Here is a 25,924-nt window from a genome sequence, read left to right as displayed (position 1 = left end):
CGAAGGCGAACAAAGCAATTATGTGGGCATGTTTGGAAGCAGCTAAAAAGGCGATATCAGCTAACTGGAAGAATAAAGATGCACCCATACTGGCCCGATGGCAGTCTCGCTTATGGAAAATACTCATGATGGAGCGTATGGCGGACATCTTTAGGAATGAATATAAGAACTTTGAGTATAAGTGGGGTCCACTGGTGGCGTATCTCACAAAGGGGCTCCAGTTAGCAGTCTGTCCACCTACACTGAGAGGACTACACCTGTTCCAATTCTAGAGTCGATAATGGGGTTCAGCAGCTGGCTTTTAATGAATAACGGACTGCACCTAATGAGACTGCACACGGAAACAATGTACTCCACTGGTCAGATTTACGTAGAAGTATGGGAGGGATGGGTCTGCTTCTCAGCCACTGGGGGGTGGGGGGGGGGGGCTGGGAGTTGGGGTCTTTAGTTATTTGTATTTTTTCTTGATAAATGCCATGGCATTAAGGGCTGTTGATGAGCCGCACTAGTCCATCATTCCACAATTGTAAGACACTGTGACATAATTAGATTTGAATAGCTGTCAGAATGTTGAGATGGCTACTAGCTCAAATTGTTTGGAACTGTTTTTATATCTAAATGCCAATAAACAGAAATTTGACAACAACAAAAAAATACAATTCTTTAAAATCTGATTATTATTAACACCTGACAAACAATTTTAAATTTGGACGCCAAACTCTCAGATGTTAAAATTAAGAACTTTAACATAGCTTCCTTGGGCTATAATCAGTGTGGAAGGAATTTCAAATATGGATAAGACAGAGTAAAAAATTGGTTATTTTAATTAGAGATCTGGGATCTAAAGAGAATATCACGTCCTTTGCTATTTTCAACACATTTATAGCCTGGAGAACACGGATTTTTATAATTTCCTAAAGTGGCTATTTCCAAACAACAAACCTTTACCCAATGCAACCCTTCAATTGTGCCCCAAATAATACAAATTAAGAATAGTTTCCAAGTAGTCTCTAAAACCTACAAATTATTGAAACCCTCATTCTCCAACCTACTGAAATCCCAACAAATAAAATGGGTGGCAGACTGGCAAGTGGAGAACAGCGCATGTTTCCCATAGAAGATGTGATCTACGATTTGGCCAAGCACTTTCTACAAAGACCAAATATCTTCTCCTCCATAGAGTATTTCTGACGCCTGAAAGGCTTCATAGGATGGGCCTAAAAATAAATAGCAATTGCTGGGGTTGTAATACATATCGGGGTGATCTCTTGCACAAGTTACTTGAATGTCCTCTGCTATGCCATTTCTGGGACACAATATGCACACAACCATACACAATATTTTTCTTTTACACTCCCTAAGAATTTTACTTCTACTGTTATAGACCCCTCCCTTGACAATGTGGTAACTGATAAGGACAAACATGACTTCAATTTAATAGATATAACTTTCACGTTAGAACATAAAAATATCTTAAGTAATTGGATGAACTTCGGAAATGTTTCAAGCTATACATGGTGGGAAGAGTTAAGATATATTAGAGGAGCAGAACATATTCTGGCTCAACAATACCCATGGATCTCAGCGAGCTGTCACTTGGGTAAATAAAATTGATAAATACCACAGAAGAATCAAACCACCTTGATCTTAAATTATACACAACACCCACTTGATGTCACTATCTACTCCTCAGATCTGGATATACATAGTTAGCTATTCTCACTACCACAATAAGTTGTTGACTCTGCTATGGTGGCCTCACGCCTTTACTTCTTTCTGAATACTCTCTCATTTCTTTTTCCTGTCTCTTATGTTTTGTCTTCTCTCAATGTCTAATGTGAACCGAACGTCCTGTCATGGTCTAATTACGTTCGCAACCTCACTGACTTTCCAAAATAACCATACTGAAATATGGAAAGAGGGATCTCGTGCATCTGTATAACATGTTCTATTAAGTACAATAATGTTCCTCTAAACTAACTTGCTTTTAATTGTGTGTTTATATAGAGGGAACCCCATCTGAACACCCCAACTAAATTTATGCAGAGATGGAAATTTTGCCTATCTTTTGTAATACTATACTATTATTTTGTTGTCATAAATTCTAAATAAATACATTTGAAAAGAAAAAAGAATTACCCAAACGGTCCACTCAGGTAGAAGAATCAACCTGAAATGTTAGGAGACCGCCCATGTTAAAGGAGCTGCCACCCAGTTTTAAAACCCAATAAATATACAGAACAGTGATGGATTAAATGCTTTAATTTCTCTCAGCCACTGGTAATCACTCGAGCCGCATCATAATCCATTGTTCTTTTGCACACCATGCCACCTCATTTTGGACTCAGCTAATATGCAAATCAGTCTTGACCCGAACTGCCAAGCCAGGTTCTCCTTGAACTGGAACATAAGCAACCCAGGACCTGTTTCACCCTAGTTATGTGCTCATCAGCAGGGTACAGCTTGGTTCTTGTGACACAGTGTGCACAGGACCCACATCTGGGGATAAAAAAAAATATATACACAACAGGGATGGATGGAAAGCTTGAATTAATCTCAGCCACTGGTAATCACTTGGGGCCACATCCCAATCCATCGTTATTTTGCACACCATGCCACCTCAGTCTGGCATTCACACTGCAGCTTGTGTTTGGATTTATAGTTTTGTACTGAATAATTACTGGAGCACCCCGCACGGGCTAAAAAAAAAAAATCTATCTGAAGTTCAGCTCACTTTTAAAAAAAATATCCGAACGGTGCATCTCATTTCAAAAGTTCTTTACAAAATGTTCTCCATGTGGCTTTAAGTTACAAACACAGTTGTCCCTGACATGGAGAATACATAGGAACGGAGTGAATATATACTCGGAATCAGTTCTGTATTAAAGCTGTCCAGCCGGACAGAGTTATTTTAATAATGTTTTCAGTTCGAAACATAGGATAAAGTGGGACACAGTCCTGGGTCCACCGCAAAACATACAACATAAACAAAAACTTAAGCAGGGGAACAAGCTTGTAAACTATACAGAAGATACAACAAGCTAAAATTAACAAGCATTTGCAATGCAATAGGTCTCGCATTTGCAAAAGTTTGAGTTATTGGCATTGTAAATGACAAAACTTTTATCTATGTGTTGGTTTTGAAAACAGATAAATAAACGGCATTGTCATTTACAATGCCAATAGCTTAAACTCTCGCATTGTAAATGACAATGCCTTTTTTTTGTTTTTAATAAAAAAACATAAATAAAACGCAGTCATTTATAATAGCAATAGCTGAAACTTGTGTCAATGTGAGACCTATTGCATTGCATTTGCTCATGTGATGGCAATAAATATCCAGCATAGTGAAATACTAACTTAAACGCTGACCCTTCTTATAAAGACCAGTTCCTGCCGAGTCTCCCAAATAATTAGTGGCTCTTATTTGCATTGGATAATTCTCGTTCACTTTACACCCTTTTGTGGGACACTCGGAGTCAGAGGCGCAAATAGAGACACATTTTGGGGTGGTGGGGCACCAAATTTTAATACATCTTTATTTTTTGCTGGACTTTTGTTAACCAACAAAAACCAGCTTGCAACCCACCAGTGGGCCGCGACTCACAGTTTGGGAAACAGTGGCATAAATGGTACACAACTGCACAAATACATCACCTGCACTTGTGTGTACAAGTCATGAAGGTGTTAGGGTTGATACTATTACTTTTAAGTTGAGGCTGGCACAACTGTTCTTTTAGGCAGCAAACACCACCAACCATGCGGGCAACTAGAGCCACATTTCGGGGGGGGGGGGGGGGGGGGGGCTGAACAAGATTTCAGGGGGGGGGGGCTAAGTCTTCCAGCCATAGGCAGAGTGGCTGTAAGAAGGGGTGAAAACACAACAAAAGCCTCATTAACGAGTAAATGGTCTTTTAAAGACCTGTGAAGTACTCGGATCCGGCTGCAATTAGACGGACGCCAGCCCACGAGGCTGTCTCAGCTGGGCTGACACACATGACGGGGGGGGGGGGCTGAAGCGCGGTAAGCCCAATGGGTGTTGCGCGCCTGCCACCAACAGAACACATTAAACAGAACACTGAATACATATCAAACTCAGATGCAATATACCACAAAGCTAGGTATCACTGGACAGGGCGCCTCCTTCTCTCCCTCTCAGCTGCTTAACTGGCAAGAGTGAGCAGCGATAAGTTTGGAAAAATTAATATTTTTGGACACACCGTCCGATATGGGAAAGCCGGAAACGGGGGGAGGGAGAAGAGAGAGGAGAGAGCAAGGACCTGGGCAGAGCAGGGGAACGGGACACTGGGAGTAGGGAATGGACAGTAGGCACGAGAGGGCATAGAAAGGAAGGTGGGGGGCGGGAACGGCAGGAAGCTGGGTTTGGCTTTTGCTGTTGGTGTTAGGGCAAACACAAATCAGTAAAACTGAAAGCTACTGTTAATTTGAAAGCCTAAAGGTATGGGCTAGAATGGAATAAATCCCTCAATGAAACAGGCAGGCAGGTTTAAAGACAACGTCCTTTCCAGACCCGCCCAGAAAACAAATTAACATTATGATTTACTTCGATTTTTTTAGACTTTGGGTATTTTGTAAAATTATTTAGATCCTTCAAAAACGCCCTTTTCGTAACCCAGCGTACTATGGCACGTAATGCAACATAACTCGGCATATGAAATATTATAACACCATACAAACTAACATAACATCACGCATTGACCCTGGAACCATGACAGCTGTGGTGGATTACCTAAACTATATACAATTGTCTGTTTTACAGTTTTGTATAGCGCTAACTTGACCCGAAGGGTTTGGAGCGCTTTACATAAGCACCAGTTACAGTACAGAAGGACTCGTTCATAAACATTCTTAAAATCATCACGTTCACTTGGAAATGTTAAATATTATTTCGTCCCCAATCTTTTCTAAGCAGTCATACACTTGTGCGGCTGAACGGAAGTTACTTACCGGGCCCAGGACATGGTTGTCACTCCTTAAGTCTCGGAGGCCGCATCTGTGGTTCTTGCCCTTTAACCGAGGGACTGACCCGCTTTAAACCGCAGCTGGTATATTCCTCTACCGTTTCCATGGTTGGCGCAGCACCTAAAAGCCCGCAAACCGAGGCGGCGCCGCGAACACCAACTGGGATATCGCCTTCCCTGCTGGGGCCTGTCGAGGGGTCTCTTTATTGGGCCAGCTCTCTCCCACCCACGGGTGCTGTTCAATCGTGCGCGCTGCATGAGCTGGTCTGCCCGGCTTGCTGCACAGGTCCGCAGCTTCTTAGGAGTTCGGATGATCGCTTCTTGGCTGCCAGCGGCATGAGGACTAAAAGACGTCTAGGAGACCTCTGGGGAGGGCGGGAGGATGGAGAACACACTCAACGGGAGGGGGGGCGCAACAAAGTGAACGGAGAAACGGACAGCGGGAGGGGGGCGGGAACAAAGGGAACGGTGAAACAGACAGCGGGAGGGGGCGGGAACAAAGGGAACGGGGGCACTGATAATGGGAGAGGGGCGGGAGGATGGAGAACACACTCAACGGGAGGGGGGCGGAACAAAGTGAACGGGGAAACGGACAGCGGGAGGGGGGCGGGAACAAAGGGAACGGTGACACTGACAACGGGAAAGAGGGCGGGAGGATGGATAACACGACCAACGGGAGGGGGGCGGAACAGGAAAAGAAAATGCCAACACTTCCAAACTCAGCAGCTAGTGGTGAAAAGCGGTGGAAAATAAACAAGGAAGTAGTCCCAAATTGAGTAGATAATGCGGAGCAGCGGAACTAAACTGTAGTTGGTCAGTGCTGCTTCCTGCACAAGGGAAGCAAAACGGAAGTGACGTTTCGGACCACCAGCCAATGAATGAGCTACATAAAAAGAGAATTGCCAGATGTAACCAATGGCAAGTGACAAAACAAAGTGAGATGCAATGGGTGGAGTTTCAGTAGTAATACTTATTACTTGATGCCTCGCAGAGGCAGCGCATGCGCTGCTTTATGCGAGACCTAATAATGACACTGTTACACTTAAATAGCAAAATTGGATAGGGTTTGTGGTGTACTATTAGTCGACGTTTCGATCCCGTAAGGACAATACTGGGATCATCATCAGAACATTGCATTACATGCCTAAGGAAGATTTGCCGTGTGCAGGGCACATTAATAAGCTGACTGATTGGAGAATGTCCCAGATGAGGCGGGTTCGCCGGGTTGGCGTATTGATGTGAAGGCAATCCGTGCGTGGAAACGCAAAGGTAATCGATAATAAAGTGGAACCGCAGTGGTGGGTCCGGTCGAGAAGCAAGCCGTGCTGGATCGCAGTGGCGAGTCAGACCAGGAAGACGGCCGTGCTAGCACAATGAAGGTACACTGTCCGTCTACAAAAAAGAAGGGAGGAAATGGTCTGGACGGCAGATGCGGGTCCTGAGTGGCGGAGGCTGGTGCAATGACCTGAATAATCTAAGTGGTGTGCGCGGACTCAATGAGTGCATGAATCGGCCAATGTGGAAGAGGATGGCCAGGGTCATGTGACTTGTCCCAAGGTCCCCGACCATTACAAGTAGGACCCAAAGTCCTTATTTCCATGTGGCTTTAAGGTGCAACCTAGGTAACTTCCCATAAAATAGGTTACGCAAAATTATCAAAATTGGGCCAGTTATGGTGGCGCGATTAAAATTTCTCCAGGTCTAATTAAAATACACCTTCCCTTTAGTTGCTACACATACCCATTGATTGTGACGTGCTCCTGAAGCAGGAGGACATTTTTGAACCTGGGCAATAGAACAAACCTCGGGGTCACATTATGGGCACTGGTTGGTCAATCGGTGGGGTTTTAAATGTTGAGAGTTGGCCTGGTTTGACACACGGTGTTATGCATTGCATAAAGCGCCTCACATCGAGAAAGTGGAAGCAGAGGTTCTGAAGCAGGGTAGAATGTTCATATTGAAGGAGAGGACAAGGATTAAAATGTTCATGCAATAGTTTGCCTAATTTAGGTCGTTTTGTACAGCATCAAGACTGGTATAACAATGTGTGTGTGCTGAAATATATCACATTAAAGCAGCCCTTTACGAACTACTAGGGTGCTTTTGTTTTTTTGCACAGTTTTTCCAAAGCTTAAACCAGAAGGAAAATGGCGCTTGCCAGAACATAAGCTCGGTAAGATGTAGAGGGAGTTAAGGTGAACTTTAAGATGCCTGCGAGAATCCAGGGGCTTGCCCCAAGCAGGAATAAAACAGCCATTTTACAAGCGAGAATAAAACGCAGAGGTGGTATCTGAATTCTTTAACTCTGCAGTACCGAGAAATTAACAGTGAATATGTGAAATAGAAGGGCAAAAGTCATTCCTATAAAAAAAAAATTAGCTTAAAGACCACCTTACTGCTGCTCCTAAACAGTCAAACCAAACAACAAAAAGCACATTAACATTCAGGATGATTTCTGAATATCTAAAATAACAGAGACTCCATAATAATCTAAAATGCATTAGGGATCAACAGTCAAGATAAAAGAAGGACGTAGTGACCAATCTCAAACTGGAATCAGAGTGGCGTGCAGAACCTTTATTGTAAAATGTGATTATAAGTACAAATTTCAGAGTGTTAGACAACTATTCTCTGCTTACAGGTCACACCCATCAGAGTCGCAGTCAACACCAGACGGTGTGTGACACTGTCTCACGGAGATAAAGAGACGTCATGAGAACAAATGAAAGAATAAGTGAAGCGGGCAGTTTCAGTGCAACGCGAGAGGTTTAGGAGTAGCCACGAGCGTTAAAGTTAGCCAACCAAGCTGTACAGTCATATATATGTTCAGTGTGCAGCTTGGTAATTTGCAAGACAAGACAACAGAGAGCAACTTTAAGTACAGGAAGCAATCCTGGGCGCGGTTAAGATTATAATAAGCTTGCAAGTTGCAACTGTCTACTAATTGGTGGCGGTGCAGTGGTGAAAGCAGTGCTACATCATGAAGTGTTCGGTGCAGTTTGTAGCGCCTGGTTGGCATTAGTGATGCAGAGCTTAACAAAACTGTGTATAGAGACATGGTCTTCGAGGGAGCACTTCGTGGACATTATAGCCCCTAAATTCCCTATTATTTGACCCAAATTAATTACCCGTTAACTTCTGACACCCTGTGTAAAAACGACAGGAGTCCAATTCAAAATACAGAAACTTCAAATTGGATCGTCACTACAATCTCAAACGCTCGCTTGCAACAGTACTGTAATTGCTTAAGAATTGGGAGTGTGTGGGTGAATTGAACTTCCGCAGCAGGGTCATAGGCATGCTGTCACTGTATGCGGAAGTGGTGGCTGTTAGAAGGACGTGGCGCTCGCCTACTGTGCCCCCCTCGCCGGGTTGCACTCACCACACTCCGGCTGCTCCTCCCAGGGTTCTGCCAGCTGCCCGCAGCCCGGACCTCGATGGTGCTGCGGGGTGAGGAGAGGTAGCCGCACTGATTCCAACTGCCACCCCAGCGCTGTGCCACACACCGACGCCAACGCCAGAAACCAACAGGCGGCTGTCATTCTAGCTAGAAACTCTCCACCCCCCGTGGCCGCAGACTGCCCAAGCTCCGAGGCAGGCGAGCGCCGGTACACCGGAGAACTAGCAATACAAGCTCGTGCGTTCACTCTTCTTGTTCCTCTTCCCCATCCGTCGCAGGTAGTTTGGCAGATGCCGCGATGTCACATGGGAATTGTAGTTTTCTTTTTTCTCACCTCAGTGCATTAGGTTGCAAGGCCACCTCCGGTTCAAGAGATGCCCAGTCAATAGGAAGATAATATAACACGCTAGGAAATCAGTAGATTACAATTGCTTCGTTCAGAGTGTGACGCCGGTTGCAGCATTCAATTACAACGCATCTGAGGAGGTTTATGCAATGTAATTACACCTATATTGACGTTCTGCCAAAGAATGGGTGGCACTTTTTTTCTTAGAGAAAAATATTGTCATTTTGTTTATGTTCCGAGTTTCCGGACTTGCCATGATGTGGTGCTTGAAAGAGCATTTGTGTAAAATCCCCAGTGTTCTTTTTTGTCTTACCTAAGGTTTCCACCTTTGTGAGAGAAAAATAAAGGCCATCTGCCCATATTTTCGTATTATAAAAGGATCAGGAGCTGAGACTTTAATAAGATGGTATGTGACTCTGTTGTTGTTTACCCAGGCAGGTCTGTCTCTGTTTGCATTCATAATCGTTTAGAAATAGTTAAACTTGCGCTCGAGTACTTTTAAAGTCATATTTTAAGTATCTGCTATTTTACATGTACATTTGAAATGTGAAAAAAACTTGGTTTTTTTTAAGTTTCCATTTTTTTACAGCACTTGAACTAAAAGTTATGGCTATGCCGTTAAAATATTGGCTAGTTGACTAATCAGATTTATTCTTCCCCTTTTCCTTTAATAATAATCCAGGAATGGATTTGACCACTCTAAGATACTTTTAAAGCAATATTCATGTATTTGCTGTTATAACGTTGCATTGCATATGTAAAAAGACCAGCTTTTGCTGACTTTCCCACTTATTTATTGGCAATGATATGGAAATACTAGGCATGTGAGTAAAATACTAGCTATGTTGCAACCCGTTGTATGTATCAAAAGGTCCTTTCAGTTCAGTTCAAAACAAAGTTTATTTGGACTATACAGTCCTTAAACATATAAAATAATCATAAAATACAACGCCTAAAAATCGCAAATTACACAATAAAACAACATCATAAAATTCAAGTTTAAAATCCTTGGTGCTTACTTCAAGTCATATGACATAACACATATCATAAGCTAGGGCAAGAATTCATTAATGTACCCACTTCAGATTTCTTTGGCTTGTTGAATGCTCTTCCCTAGGGCACAAACTCTAAATGCATCGTCATGCGGTACCAGGGTAAAATCATTAATCCTTTCTTCGAACCATATATCCTACTCATATCATGCAAACAGGTGAACTTTAGGATGCTAGTCACATTTCAAATATACTTTTACTTTTAGAATAAACTTCCCCAGAGCACAAGCTATATCCAAGTTCCTCATTTCTACTAAAAGTTCTGCTGCCTGTGCCATGTTTTTTATGCTATACTTTAAAAAAATTGGGTGTAAAATTTCTTTCCGTATATCTAAAACCATTTGGCAATCCAATAAAATGTGTCCAATATCACACACTGTCCCCAGGGAACAATTACATTTTCCATTGCTATCGATCATTGCTCCTTTCACTCCATCGTTTGAGTAGCAGGGATTGACAGCAATTCTCAGCCTTAAAACTTCTCTTCTCAGTCGTCGGCAGGGTAATCTATCAATATTGGGGAAATACAATTCATTTTGCCATGAAGTAGCCATAGAACGTACCGATTATTTTCCCTTGAGGTACTCCTGATCTTGGGCTCGAGAGATTTCATTGCCCAGGGACCTAAGTTCCCTCCTCTCAACCTCAATTTGTAGAGGCAAGGGGCTTATCTTAAGCCGCATCATTGTACAAGCTTTTATCAGAGGTTTTCTTACCCCCTTTTGCTCATGTTAGATCACTCATCAATATTTCATTTCTGCACCACTGCAAGACTTTATTATCCTCACCTAATTCCTAGCGCTGCCAGAATCTTACTAGGGACATGCAGGCCGTTATATTCCAGGAGGTGATACCTGTTTCTAGCCTCGCTGCTTGCACCATTGAGGATATGGGCAAAGATAATACCTGTATTCGTCTACTATTTCCAACTTTGTGGAACCCAAGTACCAACTGAACCTTATTTTCCTTCTTCCAAATCTCATGATTTTTTTTTTTTTGTCCATGTTCACTGCAAGTTTTTTATGCCCACAATATTCGTTAATACTGTTCAGCTTTCTTGGTAGCCCAATCTCTGTTTGGTCTATTATTACTAGATCATCCACATATAATAGACAAGAGCTTTGTTTCCGATCTATCTTTGGGCTTGCCCCCCTTTCTTTGCCTAAAACTGAGGGTAAATCTGCAATGAATAGGGAAAATAGTAGAGGGGCCAATACACACCCCTGCCTCAGCCCATGTCCAATTTGTATTTTCTGACAAAGGCTCCCCTCTATATCTAGAATTACTTGCGCCCAGTTAGAAGAATGAAGTTCTTGTATCAGACTTAGTAAGTCTCTTGGGATGTCATAACCAATCAACATCTCCCACAGCTTCCCTCAGTCCACTAAATCAAACGCTGCACGGAAGTCCACGAAGCAGCAGTACAGACTTCCACTCTGCTCAATGGACTTCCACGCAATGGACCAGAGCACAAAGCAGTGGTCGACCGTTGAATGTCCCTCCTTAAACCCCCCCTGTTCCGGGGTCACAATCTGGTTCACCTCAGTCCACTCCTTAAGCCTCTCCAAGATTATTTTGGCGAATACCTTTTCACCTATATCTAAAAGGTTAATTAATCTATAGTTCTTTGGGGCATTTATGTCTCCTTTTTTGTGGATGGGTCTTATAAATGCACCTCTCCAGTTTTCTGGTATGATACCTGTATTAAGTATCCCCAGGAAAGTTTTTGAAAAGAAGTCTGCCCACCCCTCTGGCCTATTTTTTATGATCACTGCCGGAAGGTTATCTGGGCCAGCTGCTCGAGCCAGTGTAAATTAGATGTGTTTTTTAAACCTTGCTGTCGGTAAACTGATCCTTGACTTCATTTCTCACTCCTGGCCATAATTTTGAGATTGATCCCTCATTTTCTATCAAATTACCATACATTTCTCCCAGGTAAGTGACCCAGTCATCTTCTGGTACCACTCAGTTCAGGGAACCTAAGGATTTCCCTGAGCTTTCTTGCATCAATTTCCAGAAGCCTTTCACATCTTTAGATTCTATCGCAGTTAGCAATTTTACCCATCAGCTCTCTTTGTGGGATCTTTTTTTATTCCTTACCATCATTTTATAAGTTCTCCTTTGTTTCTGGAGGCTGTAAAGCAATTCTACATTGTACTTTACCCTAAGTCTTCTTTCTTGTTGTCTGATACTTGCTTTAGCTTTACAACATTCTTTGTCGAACCATTTCCTCTCTATACTTTGTGGTTGGTTTTTCCTCCCACACCCTGGTTTTCTAAATTTGATTTTTACTCTTATGCATTCCACCAATTGCCTAATAGTATTTTCAAACCAGACAATATCATAAGAATTCGGAACATTTTCCAACAAAAGTATCTGCTGTAAGGCTGCTAGCTTTTCTATGAAATCCTCTGATATCCGAGTTGTGAGACGCCTTGGGTAATCAGCATGGACCTGTGACACAGTGTCTCTATGTTTTTCTTTGTACCATATACTTCTGTCTTCAGGGGGTAATGATCACTTCCTTCCACATTTACCACCTCAAAGTGCTTAATTAGATCAAAGTTCCAAGTATGTACAAACACATAGTCTATTGAGCAGAGTTGCTGGCCTGACTTCAAGGTGCGCTTTGCTGGTCTATCCGTGTCCAATCTGCCATTCACACAGACCAAACCCAAGGCACCAAGGGTTTGACCTAGAGACACATCATATACCGACATAGCTCCCCTTGAAAATATGGCTTCCCGAATTTTATATGAAATTAACAATTCCTTGCACCATTGGTCGGTCCTACATGGGTTTAGCTTGTGGTTAAAATCGCCCAACACAAACAGAACATCTTTTTGATAATTATGAGAAAAAATTAACAAATCCTCATTTAATTTTCCCATTTCAACCTTATAATCGTTCTCTTCCCCCCTCTGGATGTATACATTTACAATAACTATGCCTTCAAATCGAGGGTCGGGATTCGATAACAGCACTCTGCATCCTATTGCCCATTTGCATTTTACATCTAAAAGTACCACCTTCCTGGCAATCTTAGATGAAACCAGCATCAGTTGGCATTCTGAGGGTCTACAAAATGATTATTTTTTGTCACTTTCGTCTGATGGGCAAACCCCTCAATTACTAGTTTTTTTTTTCTCACAGCCAGGTCTCTTGCAAACAAAAAATCTCATTGCTGTTGATGGCCTTTTTGAAGATATCCTCATGCGCTATTCTATTATATCCATTTATGTTCCAGGATAGTGTGGCTAGGCTGTGGGACGACCCAGGCTCCTAATCTATCTCACTTAGGCACCCGTCTCCCTCATATGCTGGGGATGCAAGGGCTCTGTATCTGTTTCCATCTAGGAATCCTTCATCGTCTCTCTGACTTTCCTTGCCTCATATTGTGATTTCAAGATTATCCTTATTATCCCAGCAAGCATCGATCAATTGAAACTGCTTTTGGCCCAGCCGTGCATGGTTTATAAGGAATGATCTCTCATACTTATTATGAACTTGCAATTCTATCCTTTTTACTAGTCTGATTCCTTCCTTATAAAGCTCATGTTCCGCATTTATTATTGCAGTCTTAACTAGTCCAGAGTAAAGTAAAACCTTGGTTACATCTGTCCCCTTGCTATTTAAGGTAAAGCCAACTTCTCTAAGATCCTCTGTGCCGATATTCCATAAGATTTCACAATTAGATAGGCAGGAAAGCAGTTGTGATTGATTAAAAGGAACTCATTTCCTCACTTTTTTCCTCCCTTTACCCTGGCCGATCGGCTCCAAGAACACCCACAAGTCCTGACTACCTTTTGTCTCTGCCTCATGGGGATCCCCATTTTGCTCGGACTCGCTTCTACCTTGATAAAGTATCTCCCTGCCTTTCTCCATATGGCCTTTAAGGTTTCTAGTGTCTCCTTGCGTTGGCTTCTCCAACTTCCTTTCATTTTCCCCCTCTTTTTTTCCTACTCGTTCTTTATTTGTACTATTTTTCCTCATCCAAAATTTTCCTGGGCCTTTTTTCCTCCTTTCCTCGTGTTCTGTGTTACTCACGGATGTTCCTTCTCCTAAATTGTGTATCTTTAACGGAGCTAACCTTACTTTTTTTCTTACGAGCTCTGGCTCTTCTTCTCTTACTTCCTTCCATAACCCCTGCTACAGTGGAGCTTGGACGTTTCTAGATTTTCTCTTCCATCTCCTTGGGCGTGGGATACGCTGCTTAAAACTCCTCCTTTCCCCCCGTTTTTTTATGAGCATTGGATGCCGTGAAATAAATACACTATGCCCTTCGTTCTGCAGTGGGACCTCCAGCGATGCGCCTTCCTGCTCAGTCCTATCCCCCTCTTGGTGGACCTCACCAACTGGTCTAACTATGGAGGGAATTAGCTCTCTAATTTGTTTTAGCTCCCCTATCATGATATTGAACTGATCCTTTTGGGTTTTTAAAACCTCATTATTCATTACTGCTACCTCAAGCAACCCTTGCAAACATTTTTATAGAATTAACATTGCGTCCAGCATAGAGTCGCTAGAGGTACCTATTACCTCCAGATTAGACAAAGAGGGTCCCGAAATATCGTTAACTTTGTCCTGGGAATTTTCTGCATCCTCCTTCTTATCCGTATATCCTTTTATAAGATGGCTATTACTCTGTCCCTCGTCGTCTGTTTCCAACTCCTCGATTTTTCCCTCTAACTCTAGCACGCTCAGAGGGATAGAGAATCTAGGAGATGAGGACAGCCTTGGGTCCAGAAAAAGTTCGGACAGGTGATTTGGTGAGGCTCGCTCCTGGGATGCCATATTGGCTGGAGTTAACTGATTCTCGCTCACACTCTGTTCTTTTCCTTTCGCGCCCTTTCCTTTAAAATGTTTCCCCACAGAATCTTTAATTGAGTTTGTAACGAGGATCCGTCCTCCCCCCCCCCCCCCCCCCCCCCCCCGCCTACTTTGCTGCAGAGTTGTGATCGGGGGTTGATTTCCCCTCTGTAATACAGTTTTACATGCAGTGGTGTCACCATGGGCGTCTTTTTCATTTCCTTTCTCTTTCAGGGTTATGACTATATCCTCTCCACCCATTTCGCTATGGTCGGGTTTTATAGGTTTTTTTGGGCCTTTCCGTGCTTTTGCTTTGCTTTGCTGAGTGCTATCACCTTTTGTGTCCTTTTGCACTTTCCTTCCTTTATAGGTGAACCCCAATGATACCTTTCTTCTTCCTTCCCTTTTAGTTTCCCCCGCAGGCTTCCAAATCAACTTCAGTTGCAGTCCCCTATTCTTGCCTGGGACCTTTCTCCAGCACGATTAGTTGATCTGCCACAGCCCCCCTGCCCCTCCACTTACCTCTGCTCTTCGGCTGCGCGCTACTAGCTCCCAGCTCTGCTCTGCTGTTCCTCTGCTGTTCCTCCGCAACCCAGTCAATTGGCAGCTGGTATTTCCCTCCACCATGCACGGGGAAGTTCATGTCCAAGTCCAAGTGCAGCTCAATGCCCTGCACTGGGAGCCGTCAGCCGTCAAAGCCCAGGCTCACTCCGTGTACTATGGACAAACAATTGTGTACAATTTAGTCAAATACGCCTTCACTCGGCGCCTCGATGTGCCTTCAGCCGGCGTTTCTGGCATTTCTGGCGTGCCTTTTCCGCGGCGTCCCGATGCGCCTTCCTCGTCAGCAGCGGCGATGTCACGTGATGTTGGGCATAACATTGAGCGTAGCGCGGCCAGGAACCAGAAGCAGTGCGGTGATGGCTTTTGAAAATCCCTAGTTTATCAACCAATTAGATGAACGTCATGAATCGCTAAACAGATCTTATCTTACATCGATATTTTTGTATGGTTGTTAGAGCTCCTTTGTCAGTGATAACTCTGAATAGCGAGTCTTGAAGTTCTGCTCTCTCCTGATGCATCAGATGGATGTCTCTTGGATCTCTGTTGTTTTGTCACAGATCAGTTGTTCCACAGGGTCAGTGCTATGCAGTCAGTCAGTCAAAATATCTTTATTCGACTCAATTAAAGTCATACAAAGAGATTAAAAACATTTCATACAAAGAGTTAGGGACATTTCATGCGTGTTAAAATATGACAATAAAATAATTTACAATTAAAACAAATCTAGGCATACAAAAGTTAAAAAGGAATAACGATGGATCTAATGGGTATGTTTTTACAGCAGCTACCAAGAAATTGGCTAAACAAAAGGTAATATGTATGTTGGGCAATGATTGCAAGAAAAGCAGAGCCGGTCTCACTTGTGTGAAGCCCGCCTCCTTCAAAGCTGAAACCAGATATTTTTTCCTTGGCTCTAAATAAAACCCACACAACATAACAAAATGCATGGTGTCTTGGGGTGAAAAATGATCGCAGCTGCAGGGTGCGGCTATTTCCGGTTTTTCCCATGTTTTAAGAGTGCCTAAATAAAAATGTAACAGATTAAACCTGAACTTGGTTAAAAGAAACCTATGGAATGAATTTGTAACGAAACCAAGATACGGTGCTAAAGAAAATGAATTAACAAGTAAGTAATGGCCCCTTACTGATGGTTTCACTAATTCCCTCTCTTCACGAAGTGCTCTTGCCCTCCCCATAAAATGCTTTTTGACAAGATCGATGTCTTGGACCTTGATATCTTGAGGGGAAGTGAAGAGCTCTGGTCGTCCCAAGTCTGAGAATACCTTCAACAGATAGGCCAGCCAGGGGATCTTTTTACAATGGTCTAGTGACAAGACGTCGGACATGATCTTATGGTTCATTGGGAGGTCTTCATTAAGCCACGTCTTTAACCAAAAGATCAGGGGAGCCATATTCAACCCATCAGTAAGGAAATCTAGGCCCACCTCCAAGTGTATTGAGTAAGTTGGTGTTGACTGCGGCACAGAGAGGAGTGTCCGTATGAATCTGTTCTCCGCTCTCTGGATTGGTTCCACGTTCCACGTTTACATAGCCCCAAATTGGTGAACCATGTAACGCAACGGCGTCAGTGCTATGCTGCAGATCGGAGCATATAAATTCTCCCTACTTCCACGGACAGAGTAATTCCACAGTCATACGCACATACACTCATCATACGCTAGGGCCCATTACACTAATATTCACTCTATTACTCTATCCACACTGAATATACGAGAGAACTCCTAAATCAATCTGCATCTAAACTGAGGTCAATGTAACCTAATTGATTTGTCTCGAGTCATGATTTAATCAATAAGAACACATTTGAGATCTCAATCAATGACAAAGAAATAACCACCCGACACTGGAATTCAAACAAATGTTATTTTATCTAAATTAGTTCAAATGAAAGTCAATTAATAGCAAAATCATTTTTCTCATAGTTACCTATTCTAGCTAAATGTTGTATTTAGATCAGGACAGGTCTCTCAGTAAAGTCTCCCGAGTTGCCGTCCTCTCAATCAGCGTCGATCCTCTCGAGCATAGGTTCGGGAAGAAGTGGCCTTAGACCCTCTCTAGTCTAACAATATTTATAGCAAAACTTACACATTAAAAGTTACAAACAAGCTCTAAACGTCCGTTGAGCAGAGCGAGCAGGAAAGGATGTTGACTCGCAACATTTAGAAAAACCCTCCGCTCTCGAAAATCTCAAAAATAAAAACACGGAAGAAGGAAGCACAAACTAAAATCTGCAACATCCATGAATGCTCTTCCCCGGAATCATAGTGAAGCCACCGCAAGTTTATCAAATGTTCATTGTGGCTTTTATTCTCTCCCAAGGATAACTGGCGTCGAGCCCGGAGCTGCTGTCCTCACGGAAACTTTTAATACAGACAGAGGCCGAGGTCAGGTTTTCAACCATATTCAGCGAGGCCTCTCTTCGCATTTCATCTACTCAAATGCAGGCTGTAAATGTCGGCCATCTTTCACTAGGCCAGAATGGACAATCTTAATTAAAAGAAACACAAAACAACGTTACTACATCGTAATGATTATACAGTGTTAATTTCCACTAATACCCTTATGTGTATGTATTTATCTAGCCATCTGCGACATAAAGTAGCATTAAAGCATATTATTTTAAAGCGCAAACACATAACAAATAGCACTTTTAGCAACACTTATTTAATTAATTTGCTCACCAACTTAGTTCACATATTAATTAAGCCACGCAATTGCAATCCCGCGTGTAATTCTTTCATTAGTAAGGTTGATTAGTCAGAAACTTGACAAGATTAATATCTAGTAATTAATTATTAGTAATTTAAATTATGACATATAAAAATATAAGCTGATGTTTGGGTTCTAACAGAAAACCCTGCTCCAGCAATCCCCCCTTTGGTGATATATTATCACCACAAAAAACCAACCCCAAAAAAAAAAAAAAAATGGAGTCCCCATTTCTTAGGAGAAATTCAAATGTCTTTTTGTATTACACTACACACCAGTCTCTCTTTCATCATCTCTTTTCGATTCCAGGTACACACTCTCCCTAAATTCTTCTAATTCTATTTCTTGTGGGTCTCTCTTTGACCTCTTTTGTCTCTTTTCAGTATTTTCTTTTATTATTTTCTTTTTCCCTCTCCTGTTTTTACAACATAAACACCCTAATCTAAGTATCAATAAAGCAACAATCACACATGTCAATGGAAACAATATCTTACCAATTATGGTACTACCTATCTTAGCAATAAAGTTCTTAACAGCAATCATCTTATTAGCCATTTTAGTCCAGATACTTTCAGCTTCCAGTGGTACTAATTCTTCATGCAAATCAGTAATATTTTTGATATAGACCTTTAGATCTCTGCTTTCGTCCGGAATGTAAGTGCAACAATGTTGAACCTTTAGCATTCCACAGACTCCACCCTCTTTGGCCAATAGAATATCAAGGGCAAGTCGATTTTGCATAGACATGGCGCGTAAGGCAACCATCTCCGTATTACCAATAGAAACCCTCCAGCGGTGCTTGTCGATAAGCGATCCACCACTGTTGACAGCTTCCGAATTCCATATGCATTTAGTGAAATTCCCACTGCTGGAATCAAAGCTCCAAAAATATCTCCTACAATTTCTGACCAAGTTTCTCTCTTAAAGCGTGTTAGTAGATTAATCTGTTCTGCATCTTCTATTCTATCCATATGAAAAATCTTTGGAAAGACCAGGCCAACATAACATGTGCCATACCAATGGTCAGGCAACCTGTAATAAGCCTTATTCCCACAAATATAATACACTCCCGGGAAAACTGGATCTTCTCCACCTTTAAATCCCCATCCTGTTGCAATGAAGTATGTATCATGACACTCACTAGTCCCAACAAAATAATTATCATATTGGGATTTCCTTCTGGTAATACATAGTTTACCCTTCTGTGGTGCATCTAATGCCAAAGTTGGTCTGGTCCCATTTTTCAACTCCTTTCCCATCTCAATGTCCCATATTGTCTCCCTCGTTTTATATCCTCCTGCCTTTTCATGCATGCTCATTCTCCTTTTCTCTACCATATCCAGGAAAGCCTTTTCTTCTTCCTTCAAACTACAAGTTAAATTGTTTCTAAAAATGTAATCTAATGTTAATTCTTCTGTTTCAATAAAAATCTCACCAAAAATGTTAGCTTCTTTTGCAGGATTCAGTTTTTATCCATAGGCAATTGCCCAAAAATGTTATCTTTATTAGACATCTCATAATCTATTTTCCCTAACAGATAGAAAATACTACTCAACACACTACATGAAATCCCATACGTAGCTGGAAGATGATGATAAGTAACTCCCTCTGAAACGGATGCAGGCAATTGCATACAGACGTAGCAATCCCTTACTTCCATTGTCTTTACGTATTCATACAATAATTTTGAAAAAACATTACTAGAAAAATCATTAATTGACCTATCCTTATGTATGTATATGTTACTAATTCTAGTTGGCACTACTTTCTGTGAACTCTTCCCTATGTTAGTCATATTCTCAGTATGTATTCCAAAAGTGTCTATTGTAACTCTAAATGTAACTAATAAAGCAAGTACACTCCATAGTAGCATTAATAATCCTGTACAGCAGCAGCACATTCTACACCATCTTTTCAGAAAGGTACATCTACTTTGATTATTCTCTGTGTTAGCCATTTTACTACTTTGACTGTGTCTTTTGACTTAGCCTCTACTACTCCACTACTGAATCTCTTGAACACTAGGTTATTTCAATCTGTCAATTTTTAAAACTCTTCTTCTTCACTTTTCTCCAAGTGACTCCTTTAGTTCACTCAATTTGGATTTTCATCACTTTTCACTTCTTCTTCAGCAACATCAAATTGTATCAGATCTTCAATATCCTGAGCATCTGACTCTTCTCCAAAGTCAGTCAAGATAACTTTCAGGATTCCAACAGTTTTCTCCTCCTCAACCACTCTCCGTAAGGTCCCCTCTGGATTTCCCTGACTTTCTGCCCCTTCTTCTTCTTCAGACAGTGCCATATACGTCCATTCCGGTGACCTATACTTCTGGTTGGGCTTTCTGATTCTCTTGATCTCCTCTGGTTCTTTTGATTCCTTTTGTTTTTCACCCTTTGCTTGATTCTGACTCGACACCTCGTTCACCTGTTCAGCTTTCGATGAATTCGCTCGTGTCAGTCTGTACCTCAGCCTCTTTATCTTGTTAGGCCAAAGATCTCCTTTTACACTCCTTTTCGGTCTCACTTCTTTATTATTTCTTTCTCCAATCCAAGTTCTCTTTCTCAGAACTCGACCCTCTGGTTTTCCATTCTCACTCTCATCAGATTCTGTCTCATTTGCCTCTTGTTCATCAACAATTTTCTTTTGCTCCACAGTCCTCCTTTCCACCGTTTGAGATTTCCCTACCACTGTCCCTCCTCGGGTCTCCGACACGCAATCTTCCTGCTGTCTACTTGTCCCTTCACCTAGCTTATCAGGAATGTTCCCTACACCTCCTCGGGGGTCTTCCGCAATCTGTCCCTCTCTATCTTCGTCTGACCCTACTTCTCCAGGAGTAATCTCAGGTGGATCCTCAATCTCTTCGTCTGACTCAGGTGTAGTCTCTGTGGAATTGCTCTTTTCTTTCCTCTTTCCCCCTTTATTTTCTCCACTGTTTGTTGAAACTTCAGGCACTCTTACAGAATCCGAACTCTCCTCTGAAGCTCTCAATGTTTCTCTTGAAGCCTCTCTCGGTAAGAAAAAAGAATCACCTGACTCTCTTTCCAACTCTCCTTCCCCCCTTTCAGGATTCTTTTTTCTTCTCACTGTTTCATCGTCTGCATCATCACTGGAATCTGACTCTTCAAAATACTCTTTCCCAGTCCCATCCTTTGGATTTGGAACTCTCAGAGTATGACTTGCATGAACCCAGTTCTTCACACCAGCACACTTCACAGCAGTTGTCGTAGTCAGAATGATTTGTCTTGGCCTTCCCCACCTTGGAACCAAGCAATTCCTTCTTCTGTGCACTTTTATTCTCACCCAGTCCCCTGGACTCAGATCATGGGCTTGCTTCTTTTCAAGTGTGGTGGCATCTCCTCCAACCTGGTGAAACACAGAATGAACTGCGTCAGCCAGGCGTTTACAGTAATCCATAATCATGTCAACAGTTATTGTCATCAACTTGTTGACAGGCACGAATGCATGTCTCATTGCACGTCCCATCAATATTTCATGTGGACTCAACCCTGTAGCTCCATCTGGAGTAGATCTAATAGTTATTAGCACTAGAGGCAAGACATCAGGCCATTTCATGCCAGTGGCTAAACACATCTTACCAATTCTGTTTTTGATTGTGCCATTCATCTGTTCAACAACGCCAGAAGCCTCTGGCCTGTATGCACAATGTAGCTTCTGCTGTATGCTCAATGCTTCACAAATCAAACCCATGAGCTCATTGTAGAAGTGTCCCCCTCTGTCTGACTCAATTGTCACTGGGAACCCGTACCTAGGAATCAACTCTCTTAACAGCAATTTGGCCACTGTTATTCCATCATTTCTCCTAGTTGGATAGGCTTCTACCCACCTTGAGAACAAACAGACTACCACTAGAACATACCTCAATCTATTGACTTGCGGCATTTCAATGAAATCTATTTGCATTCTGGTAAAAGGACCTCCTTCTCTGCCTATTGTTCCTAGGCTCACCACTGTCTTCTTTCCAGTATTGAACTGCTGACAAATCAAACATCTTTGACAGATGCTCTCTGCAATCAGCCTGAACTTTGCATTGTACCAGGTTTGTTTAAAGGACCTAATCATAGCGTCCCTCCCCAGATGTCCCTGGCCATGATACATTCTTGCCATTGTTGATAACATGGAATTTGGCATAACTGGTCTTCCATCTCTATAGATCCAAACATGATCTTTCTCTCTTGGAGCACAACCTGCCTTGATCCAATCCCCCATTTCCTCATCTCCTGCTTCATCCTGCAACTGCTTCACCTCATCCCATGTTTCCAGGACATTAGTAAACATCACAGAACAAAAAAACATTTCCTTCTCTCTTCCCTTGTTAATCGAATGATTGTTCTTTGCACAATACTGTGCTATGTCATTTGCAAAGCGATTACCAAGAGTAACAAAATCATCACCCTGTCCATGAGCAGCACATTTCACAACTGCCAGTTCTTTAGGCAGCTGTATCGCCTCAAGCAACTTCCCAATCACTTCAGCATTCTTTATAGGAGTTCACTCGACGTCAAGAAACCTCTCTGTAGCCAAAGTTGGCCAAAATCATGAACCACTCCAAATCCGTACTGACTATCAGTCATCACAGTCACTCTCAAATTCTTCCCAATCTTGCAAGCTTTCGTCAATGCCACCAATTCAGCCACTTGAGCAGACCTCACTCCTTTCAAAGACGAAGCTTCCATAACTTCTGAGACTTTACACACCGCATATGCTGCACTCAGTACACCATCTTCTGTTCTCAGACATGATCCATCCACAAACAACACATGATCACTCTCAGGCAGTGGCAGATCTCTTATGTCTGGTCTCAGTTTTGTACAGTAATCAAGCACATCCAAGCAATCATGATCAACATCATCTCTCACACTCACATTTTCAGCATCTGGCAAAAGTGTTGCTGGATTCACATTCACACATCTCTCAAGAGTCACATTTGATGCTCCCAGAATGATTTTCTCATATTTAGTCAGACGACTATGTGACATATATTGAGTCCTGCTTCTTGTCAAAAGAATTGCCACATCATGAGGTACGAACACCCTTACAGGATATCCCATTATTATACCCTGACTCTGTTCCAAGCTTCTGCATGTAGCAGCTACTGCTTTCAGGCAACCTGGCAAACCCACAGCTACTGGGTCAAGTGTTGATGAAAAGTACGCAATCGGCCTTCTCAAACGTCCATGTTTCGGGATTAACACTGAAAGTGCACATCCATTCCTCTCACTACAGTACAATTCAAACTCCTTCTCATAGTCTGGCATCCCCAAAGCAGGAGCTTCACACAATCTGCTCTTCAATTCTTCAAATGCTGCCATTTGTTCTGCATTCAATTCCAATGGGTCTTTCACCTCACTTTTGGTCAATTTAATCAGTGGCTTTGCTATCAGGGAAAAAATACTTATCGACTGACGACAATAACCCACCATTCCCAGGAACATTCTCACTTCTCTCTGGGTCATTGGGGCTCTCATTCCTCTGATAATTTTGATCCTGTCATTGGTCACTTTTCTCAGACCCTTTTCAATATTGTGTCCAAGATAATGTACCTCTTTCTTGCAAAATTGCAACTTGGCTGGAGATACCTTTAATCCTCCATCTGCCAGATGATTCAATAAAGCTATGGTATCCACTTCACAAGCTTCACGTGTCTTCGATGCCACAAGTAGGTCATCGATATACTGTACTATATACTGTACTAGTACTGAACTCTCAGGCATGATCAAACTTTCCAAGGACTTCTTTAACAACTGATTGAATATTGATGGACTCTCTGTATACCCTTGTGGGATACGGCACCATGCCAAAATACGCTGTCCAAACCGAAATGCAAAAATCGGCTGGCTGTCATGATGCAATGGAATTGAAAAGAAAGCATGACACAAATCAATTACCGTGTACCATTCAGCATCATGAGGAATCTGATACAAAATCACTGATGGATTTGGCACAATGGGACAGCATGATACCACAATTTTGTTAACTTTTCTCAAATCTTGTACAATCCTGAACTTCCAATTAGGTTTCTTCAGCCCCATTATGGGTGAATTACATGGGCTACTCAGTAACTCTCTCAAAACACCCTATTGAATCATCTTGTCAATTATAGGGGTTATTCCCTCATTTATCTCTGGTGTCAATCTGTACTGTGGGATATTAGGATAAGTGATTCCCTCTTTCACTGTAATCTTTACTGGATCTACATTATTCATCAATCCCACATCTTCTCCAGTAAAATCCCAAACTGCTGCTTTTACTGTATTTCTCAACTCCTGAGGCAAGTCATCTGGATTAAATACAGCATATGTTCCAACAATCTCACTCTCTCTATTATCTAGAGTCATCCTGTATAAGACATCCTCATCTGGTGTCTCAAAGGCTATTCCATCCGGAGTACAAAAAATTGTGCAATTCATTTTACACAATAAGTCCCTACCTAACAAGTTCACTGGACTAGTGTCGCACACCACAAATCTGTGCATATCTGAAAATTTCCCTATTCTTACCCTTACTGGTTCGGTAAGACGAGTCTTAATCTGTGTATTAGCTACACCAACCACTTGGATTGCTTCGTCCGAGAGAGGAAGATTTCTTATATCTGCTGACCTGACAGTTGATCTTGTCGCTCCTGTGTCTACTAAAAAAGTAACACTTTCCCCATTTATTTTCCCATCTACAAATGGTCCTGCCTGGTCTATTTCTAGAGTTGCTCCAAGTATGCACTCTTCCTCCTCTCTTCGGCACCATCAGTAGTCCCCTTCAGACTCACTCCCCTCATTCTTTAGCCAGTACTGTTGTACCGGGTTTGAACGTCTCGGTTTGTTTACCTGCTCATCATTGTAGAATCCTGAGTCCTGGTTATATTTCTGGGACCCTCTATTCTGCGGCAAGGGCGGTTTTGGCTCTTGATTCTGCTGTCTGACAACCTTCTGCTGTTGCTGCTGATGATTACACCCCTCGTTCTGCACCTGTTGATTCAATGATTAATTCTCATTACTCACTAATGGTGGCTTCGTACACTCGGATCTCCAATGCCCCAATTGTCCACAGTTGTGACACGGGAACTTCTTTTTGGCCTCTTCTAAATTCCCCTTTCCTTTTCCTGTTCCATATCTAGGCCTATTCCCTGGATTATTTGCTTGTTCCACCAGCTGTGCCTCTTGTCTTTCTGCAACTTTCACCTGTGCCCACATTGCTTTCTCTTTCAGCTTTCTTTGTTTTGCCTCAATTTCATCACTGAAGTATTTCGCATGTCTCAAGATTTCATCAATCTTTTTACTCTGCCAATCAACTGTGTGCTCACGAATCCTTTCACTGATTTCAGGTCTCAAGCCATATACAAAACTGTATACAAAATGACTCAAATCCTTATCACCCAGGTGTTCATCTCCACTGAACTGTTTAAAAGCCTGTATCAGCCTTTCATAAAAAGCATGAACTGATTCTTTTGCTTCCTGATGTGTCCGATCTATCTTAACCCAGTCTGTCTCTTTAGGGGGTACCTTATTCTTCAGGAACACAATAACCTGCTCGTACTTCTTCATAACCTCCGGGTCTGGAGCTCCTGTTTTCTGATCTCTTGGATATTCCTTAGCAGGCCAATCTACAACTATTTTACACTCTGCCCACAAGTCTGCTGGAACAATTATATCAAACAGACTATTCAGGTCAATCCACAGCACTTTTGACAATTTCACAAACCTATCTACCTGCCTATACCACTCGACAGGCTTTTCTCTCAGTCGAGGAAAATCATTCGTAAATGACAAAATATCCTGTCTAGTCCATGGGACATGTACATATCCTCCTCCAGGAATCTCTCTCATAGGATAGGCATCCACTGTTTTTTCCTTTTCTCTCATGGGAAATGCTGAGTAAGTCCTGTCCACTGAATCTTCTCTTTACTTGTACCACCTATCCTTCCACTTTTCCACATCACCCCATTTTCGCAATAAGGAAATCATTTCCTTAATCTGCCCTGTTCTTCCAACATCATTTAGATTCTCGATGTCCTTTTCAGAAAAAT

At 42.2% G+C, this 25,924-nt stretch overlaps 1 protein-coding gene across 5 annotated transcripts in view; it reads right to left on the bottom strand.

Moving 5' to 3' along the window:
- The window catches only part of TTC13 (tetratricopeptide repeat domain 13), a 1,316,170-nt gene extending 1,300,718 nt beyond the window's left edge, over positions 1 to 15,452 (bottom strand). For 2 of the 5 annotated variants that reach the window (XM_085612044.1, XM_085612045.1), the window contains exon 1: positions 8,365 to 8,673. In XM_085612044.1, coding sequence (XP_085468170.1) covers positions 8,365 to 8,524 — 160 coding nt within the window. In that variant the 5' untranslated portion in view covers positions 8,525 to 8,673. Of the gene's footprint in view, positions 1 to 8,364; positions 8,676 to 15,111 lie in introns of those variants that run through there. The other 3 variants (XM_085612046.1, XM_085612047.1, XM_085612049.1) reach the window with 3 other exon arrangements.
- Positions 15,453 to 25,924: the final 10,472 nt, after the last annotated feature.

This window comes from Triturus cristatus, chromosome 6, assembly GCF_964204655.1.
Source record: "Triturus cristatus chromosome 6, aTriCri1.1, whole genome shotgun sequence".
Taxonomy (NCBI): domain Eukaryota; kingdom Metazoa; phylum Chordata; class Amphibia; order Caudata; family Salamandridae; genus Triturus; species Triturus cristatus.
Note: the sequence above shows the minus strand (reverse complement) of the source record. Positions and strands in the feature narration are given on the sequence as shown.